Source organism: Saccoglossus kowalevskii, chromosome 7 (genome assembly GCF_978046115.1).
Source record: "Saccoglossus kowalevskii chromosome 7, keSacKowa6.1, whole genome shotgun sequence".
Taxonomy (NCBI): domain Eukaryota; kingdom Metazoa; phylum Hemichordata; class Enteropneusta; family Harrimaniidae; genus Saccoglossus; species Saccoglossus kowalevskii.
Window position 1 is genome coordinate 25,838,791 of NC_140647.1, and position 18,251 is coordinate 25,857,041.

The 18,251-nt window shown below is 34.3% G+C and overlaps 1 protein-coding gene and 2 long non-coding RNA genes across 3 annotated transcripts; all 3 read right to left on the reverse strand.

Annotated features, from left to right (window-relative positions):
* Positions 1-355: 355 nt before the first annotated feature.
* LOC146740885 (uncharacterized) lies at positions 356-5,661 on the reverse strand. The gene is made up of 3 exons (XM_085501880.1): positions 5,406-5,661; positions 4,853-5,032; positions 356-3,402 (listed from the first exon to the last, which is right to left on the reverse strand). The coding sequence occupies exons 1-3, from the start codon at positions 5,659-5,661 to the stop codon at positions 1,784-1,786; spliced, it is 2,055 nt and encodes a 684-aa protein (XP_085358006.1). The 3' UTR covers positions 356-1,783.
* Positions 5,662-5,663: 2 nt separating this feature from the next.
* Positions 5,664-7,290, reverse strand: LOC102800733 (uncharacterized). The gene is made up of 3 exons (XR_013419043.2): positions 7,021-7,290; positions 6,343-6,423; positions 5,664-5,720 (listed from the first exon to the last, which is right to left on the reverse strand). It is a non-coding gene; the product is annotated as an uncharacterized LOC102800733 (long non-coding RNA).
* A 4,354-nt stretch (positions 7,291-11,644) lies between these two features.
* Positions 11,645-18,249, reverse strand: LOC146740886 (uncharacterized). The gene is made up of 2 exons (XR_014930005.1): positions 18,163-18,249; positions 11,645-11,791 (listed from the first exon to the last, which is right to left on the reverse strand). It is a non-coding gene; the product is annotated as an uncharacterized LOC146740886 (long non-coding RNA).
* Positions 18,250-18,251: the final 2 nt, after the last annotated feature.

Consider the following 18,251-nt stretch of genomic DNA (forward strand, 5'->3'; position numbering starts at 1 on the left):
TATAAATAAACCAAAAAAATAAATACAGAGTTGGCATACAAAATTTAGGCTTGAGTTACCAGAAACACCCTATTTTTTGGTTTATATTTTTTGACATTATTTCCTTTTGTGCTAACTACATAGAAGGAAATAAATGAAATCAAACATTACTTTATTGGTAGAATGAGTATAATTAATTTGCATAGTAATAAATAATTTTTGGTTTATTTATATCAAAGTTATTGGAAACAAACAATTTTTCATTTGGCCTTGTTGTCTAGCAATGTTCTCATAAGATACCATTTTCCATGACAGTTCAGAAAATATTAATTATAGAAAATACTGAATACAGGATTCAAGTCAATAATAGTCCACATTTAAGATAGTAGTGAATGAAATGAGATAATGTTATATTTATTTATAAACTTCCAGTCATATGTAAGATACAAAAATGAAGCAGTTGTAAATTTCAGATGGTAACATGGTAAATGTCAATAAGTTTGATGTGCACTTTTTTTTGTCATTATTGTAACAGAATATCTTGGGGGTCACTATGCCAATTTCCTATTTAATTGACAGTTTTGGGGGCTTTGCCTTATTACTTAAGGCAATTCCCATTTGTATACAGTGTTGATGGTTATACTTTTGTTTATGCATTTTACTATTCTGATACGTTTTTTGGGGGGCTCATCATGTTTTCGCATTTCTCTGTTAGTTATTCGTTGCTTTAGTGCAGCTTAGGTGGGATTTGGTGAGCCCCCCCCCCCTATTGGCAATAAATATATTTTTTCATTGTACTACAGTGTCTGCGTCATAAATAAAACTATATAGAAGAGATTGTTAAATTTTACAATGTATCAAGCTTACAATATTTGAAAAATAATTGTTATATATTGGTATACAGATACATAAACTTTCTGTGACATGCAGAAGCGCAATAATCTATGTACCAAGTATAGACTGTAAGATTTAAGATTTAAACTTTCGAAAGGATGCATTGTCTCTGTAACAAACTAAATATAGTAATTATATAATCACATTATAAGTAAAGGTAACAAAGTTTTTTTGACATATAGAATGACCACCACTTGGCCAAATTCAAACCAAATACTAAAAAAACAATATACATGTACCTGTCTTAGTAAGCCCATGAGTGTTACTAATATTCCATATTTTAAACAGAATTAGTTTGTGCAAATACTGATCTGCACACAAAAAATTGGGGTATTTAGACCCGTTTTCAGATAAAATATGACCACCAATCTACCATTTTGAATCTAACTGGAAAAGTAAATGAGAGCACATGTATACTGGTTTTAATAACCAAGTTTGAAAATAAATTTATCCATGAACCTCGGGAAAAAAATGGACAAAACTTAATCCATAAGCCTTCATGCTCAAATTGTCAGGAAATTGATTAAACCAAAGATATACTGGCTTTGTATGCACCAGTAATCTAATTTAAATTAAATCATGAAACAATACAAAGTTTCACTGAAATCTATACAGGAATGTCTGAGAAATGATTATGACATGAAACAATAAGAGCAAATTGACCAGTGGGGTTGACTACATCAACCATTATGTCTTTTTTGTGTCATAAAATATGATCAAGCGTCACAAATACTTTATTGCGTACAAAGTAGACTAATTAACCATATTATCCAAATTAAATTTTGTTTAACTAATTTTTCAAGAAATCAATGAGTTTATGTATTTTCAGTATTTTTATGTATTATTGTCAAAAAGGTTTTAGTATGGCCAACCTTGAAACTAAAATTTCCTTTATTATGTGCCATTGCGTTCAGTGTTCTTCTTTCTCATCATCAACATTGAGTAACGATTTACAATATTCTTTGTCTTGAAATGCAATTAAACCTTCTGATTTCTCCCGAAGCAATTTGATTTCATCTGGTTTGTATTTCAATTTTAGAGTTTTCAAAGAGATACCTTCCAGGAGTTGTACTAGAGGTTTTTGTTCATTTAAGATAGCATAATACAGTGGACGATGACAGTCTTTATCACAAGCATTGGTATCACAGTTATGTTCGATTAATTTCTCAGCAACCTCTAATTTGCCATGTGTTGCCGCAAAGTGTAGAGGGGTCCAGTGATTCACATCAACGGCATGAATATCTGCATCCAATCGTATCAGCTCTGCTGTGATTTCAACATGGCCCGCTCTAGATGCAAGATGAAGTGGTACAATATCAGAAAAATTACTTCCTTTCAGCTGTTGAGAATCACATGTAATGCAATCTCTGACATCAACAGGTGGATCCTCCCCCCAACCGGATTTAACCATGATACCATAATCCCCAACATCCAAGGAGCTGCCCTGTGTGTTTTTCATAAAAAGAGGAAACTTTGACCTGTCAATGTGCACATAATGCCAAGCAGGTTGCCCACGATCTGTGCCTCGCACCAGGTACACGTAATCTGAAGTGCAAAGTTCTGCTTGGGAACTGACTAGTTTTTTGACTGCATTAGGTCCTAGGGTTTTATATATATGCTCTACCAGCATCACAAAAATCTTCAGGTTTCCTTTCAGTGCAGAATGATGCAATATACTGTAATTATTTTGATATGTTCTCATGACATCAGCTCCTTGAGACAGCAGCATACCCACACAATCAATTTCATTACAGGATACAGCATAATGCAGTGGCGTGACTCCTGTTTTAGATGTGCTATTGATATCAGCTTTGTTCTCAAGAAGAAACCTGATAATATCCGGGTTTGATCCGACAATAGCTCTATGCAGAGTTGTATGCTCATATTTAGTGTTCTTGACATTGATATCAGGAAAATGACCCTCGCTGACCAAATAGTGAACCATTACATAATGTCCCCATTCTGCAGCTCGATGCAAACACATACCGCCATGATCCCCACATCGTAGAGACACATTAGCTCCAAGTTCTATCAGAAGTTTAACAGCATCTAGTCTTCCTGCACCGCAAGCCATATATAGAGGCGTTATTTCCAACTGCTCAGCTATAGTATTCACATCAGCACCATTTTTATGCAATTCTCTGATTCTGACCAGGTCACCATTTCTAGCTGCTCGATGGATCTCGCTAAAACCACATTCTACTTTGTAAACGTCTTTCAACTCTTTGAGAAAGCTGACATGGTTTAATTTGCTTGCGATATCAGCTGCAGTCAGTTTATAATGAACACTTTCCCTGTCTGACACTTGTTTGTAAATGATTTGTGAAAAATCTGTAAATGCATACAGAAGAATACAGACAAATGATCTATTGTGAATTGCAGCATAGTGTAGTAAAGTCATACCATTATGCATGGTACGAAGATTAGCAGTTTTTGCTAAATTGGTGAGAATGTTTTCACTGACACCAGTTTTCAAACAATCAAACAATTTCTCTTCCACTGTACCAGAAACTATGTGTAAACATTCATCTGAAAAAGAAACAAACTTACAAGTTACCAAATATTCCATAAAAGTGTTCAACTTTTTCCTGATTTGATCCCAACTGTAGGTCACAGACTACAAGATATTTGTCACTCTTGGTTGAAGTACAGTACCCACCTATATTTTAATTATTTTGGGGGGATATGTCTACACATTTGTTTTTTTATTATAATTTTAAAAATATTCAATCAGTCTATTGAATCATGCTTGTGATAATTTACAAATTTATAGTTTGTGATTACATGTTGATTTAGAGAGATAACGAGTTCAACAATGAACATTAATAGACACTAAGCTATAGAATTTGATCACCGATTTCACTACATTTTGTCTTTGTGTATGACACATTGCTATTTAATGTTCATAGAAGCTGGTTTTGTCCTATATCTAAGAAGTAATATACATCTCAATACATCATACTTTTGACAATTTAGTAAAATATTCTGATGATAAATATATAATTATTCAGCCCCACATCTTATTCAATTCAAAAAATCCAGTCAACTGGTAAAATTGAAATCAATGATATAAAACTTAAATAATCTTATAGTTGCAGCATGAATCATAATTTACAAATTAATCTGTTCTTATTTCAGACTATTTTATTTGGGGAAATTATTTTCCCAAAGCATGCTTCTTACTGCCACTGCCATATTGTACTGAACAGCAAAATTTACATTGTTACAGGATTAGAACAAGTTGGATCCAATTAACCTACCTTAACTGGAGACATCAAACTAACAGTGAAAGATATAAATAGACTATCATTCATTTAATCCATAATTTCTATACAATAAATTGCAAACCTAACGAAACAAAATGTATGTACTGAAACAGTCTGAAATGTCAGAACACAGTCTGTGTCTCTTAAAAAAGGTTTCATGTAACTTAGCAGACAAGGTTGCTGTTTTAACAGTACAGCGGTGACAGTAAATGTCAAGTCATGTTGGTATGGTGAAAATTTATTTTAGTGACCTGGTAAACAGAAAATTATGATAGACTCGCATCGGATACATAATTTTATTTTTTTAGATATAAGGGTATTTACAATGTTCCTGATTAGAATATTAAAATGTATATCAAAAATGTAGGGAAATCAGTTGAGCCCAATTTTTCTTCGTTGTGCTTGTCACAATGTAATGCAATATTGGATTAAAATTCAACAAATTGTTTTGAAGTTATAAAGAAAAATAACTTTGGACAAAAAAGGCTAAAATTTAGTATTTTGTAAAGATTCCCAACATGTGAGCATGATATGCAAAATATACTACCACCAAACTTGAAGCGCATATAAACCAAAAAATTGCATTGACTGTATACTTAATCATTGAAATTACTTATTTTCACCATAGCATGAACCTATAATCAGGACCAAAATATTTTGTGAGACAGATTCTGACAATAAAAGAGGGGATACCATCTGGTGGCAGTTCTTACCAGCTGATTCACTGAGAACAAGTTGTGCCAACTCCTCGCCCAAATCACTGGTTTCTGTGGATACATCATCTAATGTAATAGTGTTACTGCTAACATTTACAGTGTCACCATCGCTCTCATCAATGTCTACAAAAAAAATGGTTGCATGTGAATAACATAAATAAATCACATAATGTATTACTGTATATTTCATATACAAGTCACATATCTTAGTAATGTGCCTGTATTTAATACTGCATAAATTTTGTTGATTTGTGCATGTACAAGTTTTCAAAGGTGGAAACTTTATTACTAATAATAGTATGGGTATAGCAATAACATATAGGCAGTGTATTCATCTATTCAGGACTTACTGAAGAAAAATACGCTAGTTTGATAAATTTCTCTTGTACAACACTGTCCTGCAGGACATACCCTTATTGGGTAATGCATTACTCTCTACAAAGTAAAAATCAGCAACTGGATGTCAACCAGACACAATGTGAGTAATGCACACCCAACAACAAGGGACATAGTGTAAAAATTAATATGTAACTGAATGCAACATGAATACCTGAAAATTTGTCATGACATTGAATGTCAAAGTCCATTTCATGTGGTATGACTTGAATACCATCATAGCTTATCATGCAATGCTTAGCCAGATGAGCAGGTAACGTTCCATTTTTACAGTCTTCTAAGAGTCGACTCGCAGCATGTATATCATCCACACTTATAGAGTAAATATCACATTGCACATCAATTACTTTATAAAAGTGCTCTTCTTTCTCGTCCACATAAATTGGTTTGTTTGCCTTCTTCCATCTCATAATTTCATGTCTGATGACCTTCTTGTCGTCAACGTTAGTATGATTTATTGTCAGTCTCACTGTATTATATGAAAAATACATATCGTATTGTGTGTCTAATATGATCAAAATGAATGGAAATGTTTAACTTCATTATTTCATTAAATTATTAGTTTAATTCTGAATACCGGGAGAGACAAACTGTAAACACACCATGTTCAATACAAGTCCAAAGTGTAAAATACATTGTTTGAACCCAAATTTCAGGTGTGCACTATGGTGGGATATAAATCATATTTTTGTATGAATCCCTTTTTGTTCAGTCTCAACAAAAATGATATTACTTGTCAAATATGAGTGCATACATTTCTGCAAGTTATCTGTTATTTCTTAACCTTTTCACCACCAGTTCCCCCTTTTCATCACAAATTCACAAAAAAGTCCTGTTTATAGTCTGCACTTTCCTTCAGAAAATTTAGACAAAAAGAGCCAAATTTTTTGAGTAAAAACTGAAATTTAACTCAAATTTTGTCAGTTGGCTCCAAAATTAGGGTTCATTTCCAGAAATTTTATAGAATATAAAAAAAATTTGCAGAAAAATTTGGTGGTGAAAAAGTTAAAAGGACATGATCACAGCATGAAATATCACTACATATGAAACCCAATTTAGAATATAAAAAAATATATATAATAATAAAATACCTGTGTTAGGAATTCTTTGTCTGTTGTATTTACAATCTTGGCTTGTCCACCTATTTTCTTGACTTTTATCATCCATTGACACTGGTGGAAAAAAAAGGTTTACAGTTTAGTCATTTTTAAATGTATCAGTGAAAAAAGCACACAACCAGCACCCATATTCTTGCTTATATTTGAAATTACAAATTTTCAGCAACTTCATGCGTCCACCTATTTCCTTGACTTTTCTAATTCATTGACACTGGCGGAAATAAGGTTTACAGGTTAGTCATTTTAAAAATGTTACAGTGAAAATTACACATGATAGATACTGGTACTCCTACTTATATTCGAAATTACAAATTTTCAAGAACTTTATGTGGTGAACCATAGACTCTATGGGCAAACTGAACTGAAAGGAGAGTTATTTTTTCTAACTAATAACTGACTCATGGGCACACTGTTAAACTGTATGATTGACTACACTGCAGTATTCTAGTGAACAGCCACGACTTCCCTGCCAGAAACAACGGAAAATACTGAGCGAGAAATTAGTATATGCACAAATAAATTTGTTTAATAAATTAATCTTTTATAAATTAAAGCAATAGTACGCAGAGATGGCTAATAAAAAAAACATTTAAATTACAATAACAGGTCGAAGGCCAACACAAAAATGTCGGTGCATGACGAAAAGTTTACCTTCAATGGGACCTGTTGCAGCCCGAGTTGCAATCTATGCACAGTATGCGGAATTAATAATAATACTTCCAGCTGGAAGTCTCGCACCATTTGACAAATAACCTTGAGTTCAGGCACACACATTGTCACCTCTCACACTGTTCCATTTGTGTGACTTCCTCGGGGAGTACATTGCATTGCAATAATTCATGTCACGCACGCAGTCGGGCATTCCCCAACCTCGCTTTCGTACGAAGTTGCCATCCACGTTCTTGCGCTCCCTGGAAATGACGTAAATAATCCATGGGTTGGTGCGAGTGCGCATGCGTACCGTTAGGGGGGGGGTCATCAGAATGACCTCAGAAGTTGTCATTAGAATCTCACGACAGCGTTTTTGGACGAAAAATCGGTTTTGCGTTGGTTATTTATTTTAGTCTGTTTCTGGCGCAACCTGAAAAGGGGAGTAAAGTTTCATATTTCCGGTTTCCGTCCGTGATATCTCTAACATTTTCTCAGAAATTCTACAGCAGATATCGATGAAACTTGGCAGGTTGATGAACGGGTCTCTGTTGAATACTAGTATGCACATAGCATACTTGGACAAAAAAAATATTATTTCAAAGCATCAATTCGGTTTTAGGAAAAACTGCAGGGCCACAGACAATCTCTTTATATTAAAAACAATTGTACAAAAATATCTCTATAATAATAGCCATTCAAAAGATATCACAACCCCAAGTCTAATAAAATCTATGCTTGCTTCATAGATTTTTAGAAAGGCGTTTGACAGTGTGTGGCATAATGGTCTCTATTTCAAACTTCATAAAAATGGCCCCATTGACAGTTTTATCAGAAAACAACGACTTATAAGTATTAAAACCGGGTAACAATCTCTGATACTAGTAACACATTATTAAACTCTGATAACACATTATTAAGAGAAGCCTACTACCTAAATAAGAATGTAAAAAGTAAATGGTTAACAAGTGATATGCAAGATATTGATGTTGTCACCATTGTAAACTCAAGTGAAATATAAGAAAAATTTGGACTTTATTCATAAAAAAATAAACAAATCATTTGAGAACCAATGGATTTTAGACATGCATAATGATATTAATAGAAAACAAACCTTAGCTAAAAACAAACTAAGAACATACAGACTTTTTAAACAAGATTTAAAAATTGAAAATAAAAAATTACCTAATTAATATGCAGAACCATGGTCTTAGAAGGTTAATTGCAAAATTCAGGACAAGCAACCATGACCTTAACATAGAGAAAGGCAGACATAATAATGTGCCACTGGATAAAAGCACATGTGATATGTGCAGCCAACATATAATTGAGGATGAGCAACATTTTGTAATGAAATGTCCAGCTTACAGTCATCATAGGGACAAATTATTTCTGACTGCACAAAATAAAGTTCCAAATTTTGATAAAGAAAATAGTCAGAATTTATTTTGATTATTATACTCTAGCACCAGCCTTAACTGCCTTCTTAAAAAACAGCTATGGAACAAAACAGCAACTATCAGTGTATTAGGCTACATTTTGTGTTCATTCTATATTCTGTATTCACCAGTGGCTGCAAATTGTCTTTATTGTTTATTCATATTTGTTTTTGATTTGTTTTATATTTTCAGAAAATTTTTTTTTTTCCTTTTTAGATTATAGTTATTTAATTTCTTTCTGTAAGACCCTTTTTATCCTTCTCTAAATATTTTATGCATCTGATAAAATATCCATAATTTTTTTCCAGATCTGAAAATCCTAAGTACCGTAGGTCTTTTTCACGATTTTCATCATAAATTACCTCTTGTTATTAAAGGTACATCAAGGTTTACTCAGATCTATGAATGCAGGTTTTTGAGCATGTATGAGACATACCAGTAGTTTGGTTGCACTTGTGTATTCTGAGATTTCGGACACGAGTCAATGGAAGTTTTCAGTTATCAGTACAATACTGCATCTTTATGAGGAGTTGTACCCACATAGAGTACATATTAATTCAATTGTTTGCAGATGTTCCATGTATTATTTTAACATGAGTATTTTATAATTAAATGACGGAGACTCCGACATTCATGTCTTATTTTTCAGTAAAACTGTCAAAATATTTTGAAAGTATAGGAATCGCCACTAGTGTCCATGTCAGTAAACTGTAGAGTATTTTCGTAATTGTCGATTGGAAAATATGTGTGCAAATTTTGTCTCCTCCCTTGTCATATATTATATATAGTGTAGGCTGATCAGCCGGAAACAAGTATTAGTGATTTTCGGGTGTCAGAGCTTTGATACTTCAATTTAATGAAATATGCTTGCTTGCTTGCTTTACATTACCAAACTGTATTAATTACATAATTTCCATTATTGTGAGCAAGGGTAAGGCCCTGTACCGGGACATAGTCACCCCGTCCCCTAGACGTTCATGTATTGACGCGAGTAAATCGTCAGGGCCCTGTGTTAGCCAGAGGTACATTTTTTCACTATGATAGTGGCAAGACATGTTTTATTGTTGTACTGTAAACCATGAACATTGACATTTGTCTGAAATACATGTTGTAAACTCTTTATGCTGTCGTCGCCCCCCTCCCCCCGTACATTTCTTGTATATTATCAAGTTTGCCCATTTTATTTTGAATAAAGGTAATACAAGTCGATTGATTGTTTTGTGAAGCTTGACGAAATATAATTTTGAAAATCATGTTATTTTTGGACAATTTCGATGTCATGGTGGAAAACGTCTTCCTACCTTATTATTGTTATTATAGGAGTGGTAGGCGAATATACCGGCAACTTAATAAGTATACCGACCCTATTATAGGTCCTTTTTATTATCCAAGAAACGTTCCAAGCGCATGTGGTGCAGTCGTAATGTTATTGGTCTGGAGCCTACTATCCCGAGCCCCGAACTGAAGAGTTTAGTTTAGAGAATTCAGTGCATGAATCTTGCCTAAATTAAAGTTCGGGGTATTATGTAACAACATTGTTTACACACGTTTGAAGCATATTTTTTTCAAATCCTTCATGCATTACCAGTACGTAATAACATCTTTTCTGTGCATGAATATTGCCTAAATTGGGGTTTTACATAATAACAGTGATTACACACGTTTGAAGTGTAATCTTTTCCAAATCTTTTGTGCATTACCAGTACGTAATAACATCTTTTCTGAATATAGCTTTATACGCATATAAACACGTACGCGTATAAAGACATATTTATCACTTACCAACTTTGGCGTGTTCAAATAACTTGTCTTTGCGGGTGTACTATGATAAACTGATCAAAGCCAGGAAACCTAGTACAAATACTACCAGTAACAATTTATTGCAAAATATGGTAATATATTGAGCATTTTGTGAAAAAAATGAGGAACAAGTAACATCAACACATTAAAAACAATGGGATAAAAGAACAGAGACTATAGGTATAGGGGACATGTAATTCCATCATATGAAGCCATAGTCAATATAATTTTTATCATTCAAATACAACAATCGTGGAAATCCAAGCAATGTTTTTATGGCAATAATTACCTTGCTATTTCTCTGTACGTAGCACTGCAGCCATTTAATATTTAAAAATGTTGGTTCGTATTACAAATAGAATCAGAATTATGCTAAATAACACCTCTGTATTAGTTTCATAAATGGCCATGTTCTTTTGTTTGTATTCAGATTCAAAAAAATGAATATCAATTGTATAAGTAAGTCACAAACATTATTCATTATGGAAACACGAGACAAAACACAAGTTCAAAATTATTGAATATATCATAATAACATTTCATTTGATAACGCTATAATTACGTTTTCAATCAGCATGCAGCAGCTGTGTACTGCTACGAGTAGACGATCTTGAAGTTGAGTGAACTTGAGAAATATCGTCGTCTGTGTGGGAATTCAACTCGCTTATCTTACCGTCAGAATCATGGTCTAACAGAGATACAACATAATCGTTGCTAAAAAAACACACCTTCCTGTCACTTGGTTCTAGCTCAGCCATTGTTTCAATCTATAAATATTTGCATATATTCTCCCATGCATATATTATATATATAAATTAGCAAGGTTGTCGGGTGAGTAACTATTTCTGCTGTTTATGTTTTATAAATCAAAGTATGCAAGTAAATATTATTACCAAAGTACCCCACACTATGTCTACCGGTAGTATGTATTCAGGAAATTTTGTGGCAACTCTTGTTGTGATTCTAGTTTCGATGTTCAGAATCATGATATACACTTTAACAGCAGATGGATTTTAATTATGCAAATGAGATCAGTCTTTGTTGTTGCTAGTACCTAAATATGGATAGGATGAAAACAAAAATCAACAGGTGGGTTGGGGCGGGCCAGGGGGAGATGATTGACAGCTTTGACCTTTCAGAAGATATGTAACCCGATATCCTCGTGATAGAAGCAATACACTACCGGTAATTGCTGCAATTTGTCCACATACATATGTAGGTTGATGCTAACACTCAGCAAATGTGCATGAATATTTGCATACATAATGAGCTCATTAACTATGCTAAGTATAGCAGCAGGACATGTTTGTGTTGGAAAAACAAGTAATGTCACATCACTTTACACTGCTATATCGAATAGTACCAAAGTCAATACAATACAAACAATGTCTTTTCATTGATTGATTTATTCCAAGCAATTACGTAAATAAAAATACACAAAAATAGCCAAATTTGAGACAGATCTATCCATTTCAACCATTCATTGTAACTTCTATACACACCAACAGAAGGCACTTCTTTGGACATCCAGAAACCTAGAAGCAAAAAAAGATGTTCTTTTTAAATCTGTAAAAAGTGAAAAAATGTCTACCTTCTCAATGTTTTTCCCCCTTTAAATAGAGAAAGGACTATCATTTTATCTGCAATATAACAGTGAATTCTATAAAAGTAACAAAGTGAACATTTCAAACTCCCTTGAAATATCACACTTAGAAAAATGATGTGTTTAGTAGTTAAGAGACTTGAACGTTGTTTCACCACCTTTAACATATTGCTACCAAACAAGGTATTTCAGTATACAATAGCTTAACAAATCTGAAACCCTCAAAAAAGCAAAATGCAGGTCATGTTCTTTTAGATCTTGTCTGTTAATATAATCAATGATAACAGACATTTATATGGCTGCACACCATATTATTTTGGGTGTTTTCGCTTGAAAAAGTCAAAATTTTTATGTGATTAATAAATTTAATCTAACTTTTTAGGCTAAATAAAACTACTAGTATTTCACATAAACTACTTTGTAATAGAGACTCAACATGGAAATTACAATTGTGTTTTTTTAATGGCAGTGAACAGTCAGACAAAACTCTTTCATTTCTTAAATAGCAACAGGGCCATTTTTTAAGGAGCCAAACACTTGTATATTCCCTTAAAACCAGCATTTTGTAAATCAATGTGGCTTTTCATACAAAGAAAAAATTGGGTTACTTTGAACCGTATCTGGCTTTGATACTAATCAAAAATAAATCATAAACTAGAATTACTGATTGTTAATTTTGAATTTTTTTTACTGAAAAATTTTAACTTACAAAAACTGTATTTGCTTTATTATTTTATTTATTTATTTGCACATCACCGATAGAATAGAAGCGCACATGATACCTGAATTGCATTGAAAGAATGCTAAATCATTAAATTATTATCACTTTGTACCACTTAACATTTCATGGCTTTACTCTTACAGGTGATTGTGGGAGACTATTTGGAGTTTTGTTACATATGAAGCTATTATTCAATATGGACTGCAAATGTTGTGATTAGATAAATTGGTTGACATGACATCACAAGACATTTTCAATGTTTAGTATATGGACAGATGAACACACAGAACCAAAGACTAAAGTCCCAGTTTCATTATATTTTTATAGTGAGCTTGTCATTCCCATCTGTAGCAATTCCGTCACACGACACAGCTATTTCACAGAATTGTACAATTATCCATAATAATCATACAATTCATACCCAAATAATAATAATAATACAGTCAAACCTGTCTATAAAGGACAGTCAGTGGACTGAGCCAAACTGTCAGGTGGTCTTTATATAGAGGTGGCTTAATTTATTCATTCAATCATGAATATTATTTAGGGCGAGGATTTTAAGGGAGATCATAAGCAAAACATAAAAACAAACCTACACATTGTACAATGAATAGGTCTTTTTTAATAAAAGTCACTCATTTTCATCTGGATAATTACACAGTTTTACTTTTTTACTACAAATTATATCATGTAAATTCACTGAAACCAAGTGATTCTGCCCATGGATTCATTGGTGTATTTAATGCATAAGAACGATTGTCAACGATCAGCTGCATTGGCGTTTCAGCTCGGTCTTTCACACTCTCGCCATGCAGTCTTATTCCCCAGTCTCTTACACATATTCCATCACAGGCGGTAATCAGTCCCATCGTTAGTATTGTCGATTGTACACTGTGACAAAATGCACAGGCAAAGTTGCCGTGTTTGAAAAAACAAACAAGCATTAAAAATGAAGAAGCATTGGTAATAAACAAAATTTACCAAACTCGTAACGATTGCTCCAACTATTGGTGTTGAATCAGGAAGTCAAACAAATCAGAAATGAAACACGATGATCGTACACGCAATTTTACAGTTATTTGTTGCAAGCACACGACGTGTCAAAACTGCCCAAAAGAAATGAATTTTCCAGATTGCGAATCATTGATATTACCTTTTATAAAAAAAAGAAAATAGAAAATATTTTTCGTTGAGATGACCCCTCAGTAACAATACATTTTGCCCATGCGCTAGCTTCATTAGCATAATTTATAACGATCAACTACAAACAACATGGCGGCCAAAATAGGTCGGATTTTGCAATCCCACGATAAAAACAAAATAAACTAATGTTTTATTATTTGGTAAATAATAAATTTAATAAAACTGGTTCATTTTTCTTTGTTTACGAGACGGGACGAATTTGCTCTTCATGTGCGAGACAGTCCACAGAAGTGCCGCTGGCCGGCTGGGGATCGATAGTATAGTACCGATTGGAAACAAGCTAGTTTTTCATATCAAACTCTGAATGAAACTGTTTTAATTTGTTGTTAAAATCTTTCCAGTCTCCAGACGTTACATTCAGATGATATTCAATTTTTTTTTTTTGACTTTTTCGCAACTTCACAAACCAAGTTGTGATGGACACCCCTGGCTATTAGCCCTAAAGATTGTGTACTCTGTAATCTGAACGTAACATGTGGCAACTTTCCTGTTAGCGATTCGCAAGTAGTCAAATGACGTCATCAGTGAACACTGATAATTGAACCCATTCATGCTAGTACGTCAATCCCATAGAAATGCTGCTATGAAAGACCTTGTTAACTGACTACTTAAAAGTTGAAACATGGCAAGGTGTTGTGTTATGAATGCCGTAACAATTCATTTTATGTTTCTCGAAATCCCAAATAAAAAATCACGTTGTTGGTTGCAAGAAATCGGCAGAAGAACTAATCTGAAAGTGAAGACAGTACAGCGTTCTGGCTATAGTGAACAGAGTGAATAAATATTGTACGAGTTAAAACTAAATGAGAAATATGCTAATATCACGCCAGGAAAAGCGGACGTTTGTCGTCTGCTTCACAGCCTGTTTTATACCCGACATTTAGGGCATTTCGCAGCACATACAAGTTGTTTTTATCGACAGAATTCATTTATAGATCTCAAATTTCATGTACAGAGTGTCAAAAGCCACACCTCTGCTCCCCTTTAATATTGCCCTAAATTTTGACTGACAGTGCATATCTACCCAGTCTTGTTTTTCAACATAACTCCTGTAGTTGGTTGTGGTTAAGAACAATCACTCTGTATCAACTACTTGAGAACCAAGAAGACTGATCAAAGGTTCTAAATTATTGACGTTGCGATAGCGGCCTCTTGTGACGATATCTCCGGATCCTGACTTTCGAAGCAAATGTATACATAGTTTTCGTTGTGCATATTTGATGCAAGTTTTCCGAATTTATTTTAGTCTGACCCTGGAATAGAGGCATGCATAAGTGAATATTAGGGCTTAATTTTGATTTCAGTGTTCTTCATATTTTCCATTTATTCTGAGCAAGTTCATGCACTTTAAAGTAGCAGTCACAACATTCTATATTAGAACATGAGATGTCATTTATATTGTTGGACATCAAATGCTTGTAATAAATCTATTTTTAAAACTCCTACTAATATGTAACACAATTTGGTTAGAACTGTGATATATATTTATCGTCGCATTTGTCTAACGCACTGAGTTTTGAAACTGGGTTTTTTACATGCAAGATCGTACTTTTGACTCGTATGTATACCGAGGCGCCGTATGTGATTGTAAAACGGAAACGTTTGTATTGCATGAACTGGAATTTAAGTGTTTGTATTTCGCAATATTTTATTGAATTTTTATTGAATTTATTTTGTGTTGTGATTCTGATTTATTACAGTTTTACATGAATTAGAATGAACAAAACGATTATTGGCAATCTGCCTGTGAACGATTTTGCTAATATATACATTTCGCCACACACTCATTGGATTTGTCAGTCATTTATGCATTCCTGTACACAATGTGTACCTTTGTTTTATAGTTCATCCATTTTTAGCGCGGAAGTTGCCAACAAATGTCGAAAAACTCGTGAATTTTATGGATTCGAATAAAATAAAGCTAGCGATTGGCAAGACTGGTTAATAATATATCCCCCGATGCTCTTCGATTTTTTTATTTCAAGGTGAGAAATGGATAGTTGAAGTTCCATCGATTTCAAGGCGACTATTCCACTGCGATAACTCTACGCACTGTTGTAGTTTCGAGAGGTAAAAAAATATATAATAAATAGTACTTGTTTCATTATTTGGTTTTACAGCCCGCAAATTACGGAACATGATCCCGGTGAATTGCTATGAATAAATGCTGATTGTGTTGAATGGCGGACGTCGGGACCGTTTGGAGAAACCAACGGGGATCGATATTCCAAACAAATTATTAGGACACGGTCGGTGGACCTTTCAAACAAATGAAATTATTAACGAAAGACGAGATTTTTCTAGATATATACGAACATATATATATACCAAATATATGCAAAATTGACAAATACACAAAGAGGTGTAATATTATGTTTTATTTTAGCCTTTATTTAATATTTTCTTTCACTCAGTACATGCGTGGGACTTCTATTTAGCTTCATGGTCCTTCGGCTTGTCTTCTCCTTGGGGGGAAACAACAATAATTCGAATTTACGGCATCAGTGGACCAAAGCCGTTAAGAACACCAGGAAATATTGGAATGGACCTTCTCCTCATAACGTTATCTGCTGTGCCAATTTTTACGCCCGAATCATTTATCAGTACAATTTCATTTGTTTCGATCTTGCAGTTGTAGGTATTCGCGTCCTACTGGAAATAGAACACGCGATCAATCGGACGCACACAAATTTACATTTTAGAGTGCAGATTTTCTAACATTATTGATACATTGTTCAGGTGGAGTTTAATAAAAATAACATTGTTAAGATTTTCGGTCACGATGTTCAAACTCTGTGCATGTGCCTTAACCGGGTGCCTGAATCGCCATGGTCATTTTGGGGAGGTACACGGTCACCCACATCGCGTACTTTTCTCGCAGGTTCAAACCTGTTTGGGCCACTTTGTCCCTGGCACTCTAAAACAAAATCGTGACATCTCTCGTTGTCATCATATTCCTCGATCTCATAACTCTCGTCAGACGATGATAAGATCGATTCTGTGTCACTTTCCGAGCACTGCATGCGTATAGCGGCCATTGTGAAATGATGACAAGTTCCCCCCGTGACGTCACAAATCACCCTTGCATGCTAATTAGGTTCTCTAGCTGAAGCCTCGTTCTGAGTCGGCCAAGAAATTGGACGTGGACGTTTCCTTATCCAGAACATTATTATTGAGCCGGGGTATTTGAAACTAAAAATTTGCATTCCAGCTCAGCAGCCAATCAGCGACGGCCTAACGTTTAGATGACAATTTTGGTTTCAAATACCCCGGCTTAGTGTTCTATGTTCTTCGCGTAATTAGGTGTTCGTATGCAAGGGATTTTTCCACGCAAAAACGACGAATTAGGCCGAATTTTGTTATCGGTTGGCTTAATATAACCCCAACGGACCGTATTTTTGTGAAAGATTGGTATTTTTGTCCTGATTTGTAGGAATCTGAAAAACGCGTTTCACAACTTGTCTCTTATTTAGTTTTCGCTGCATTCAAGATGGCGGCCCCCATATAGTAAATATCGTATTTATTTTATTATCACGTGTGCGCCAGCTGACTGTGGTTAGGATACATGTTCATGATGGATCAAAGATAGTCGACTGGCAGGCATCTTGTTTTTGTTTTTTTATGCGGTATCTTGGACGTACTCTGTCAGTTTTCATTCAAATTTGGCACATACATGTACTTTATACATGTTAGGATGCATATCCATGACAATTTGTTTCAAAATCTGGTCAAGGATGGCCGATTGACAGCCATCTGACTTTTTGGCCTTACTACTATATTTCCACAATTTATGTACCATTTTCATTCGTATTTGGCACATACATCATACATATCAGTGTGTTTCATAATCAGATCAAAGATGGCTGAATAACGGCTGTTTTTACTTTGGCCATATTACTATGACACGAAACACGTGTTTTGATGTAAATAAACAATCTGTTGTATACGCCACTTGGAACTCAAGTTTCAAGGACACACTCGTGACAACCCCTCCGCTTTAATATGACGAGCACAAAGAGAACTTAACGGGGACTGTGTCATTTTCAATGACTTGTTTTAGTTGAGTATATTACAATTTTGGATCAAGTTGGGGGCAAAATTGTCAAGTTCCAAATCTGGATGAATTTCATTTTTCGTATAAACGCAAACGAGGTCCCAGCTATAAAGTAACACATGTTCATAGGTTAGACCGCCGTCCCTCAACACCGTCCCTGTTGAGGGACGGTGGTTAGACCAAGGTATATTGATTTTTCACCCAAGATTTCACTTTTCCAAAACTTGCTATGTCATTTATTCAAGTATGGTGACTTTCAGGCGATATACCATAGCTTAATAGAACATTCTAAACGCTAGGGTCAAAATTACGAAGCAAAACTTACCGCAAGAACACAACTTCCGGAAAAACGGCTGCTTTTTTTCGGTCACTTTCTTGACCCGGAATAAAAAAGCGCCCCCAGTGTCAGCTGCG

Excerpts from the sequence above, each read along its gene's own strand:
- LOC146740885 (XM_085501880.1), bottom strand. The coding sequence starts at position 5,661 with ATGAGATGGAAGAAGGCAAACAAACCAATTTATGTGGACGAGAAAGAA. Across the intron at positions 5,033-5,405 it reads ATGTCATGACAAATTTTCAG|TAATACATTATGTGATTTAT; the intron begins GTATTCATGTTG and ends TGAAATATACAG. Across the intron at positions 3,403-4,852 it reads TGTTCTCAGTGAATCAGCTG|ATGAATGTTTACACATAGTT; the intron begins GTAAGAACTGCC and ends TTTCTTTTTCAG.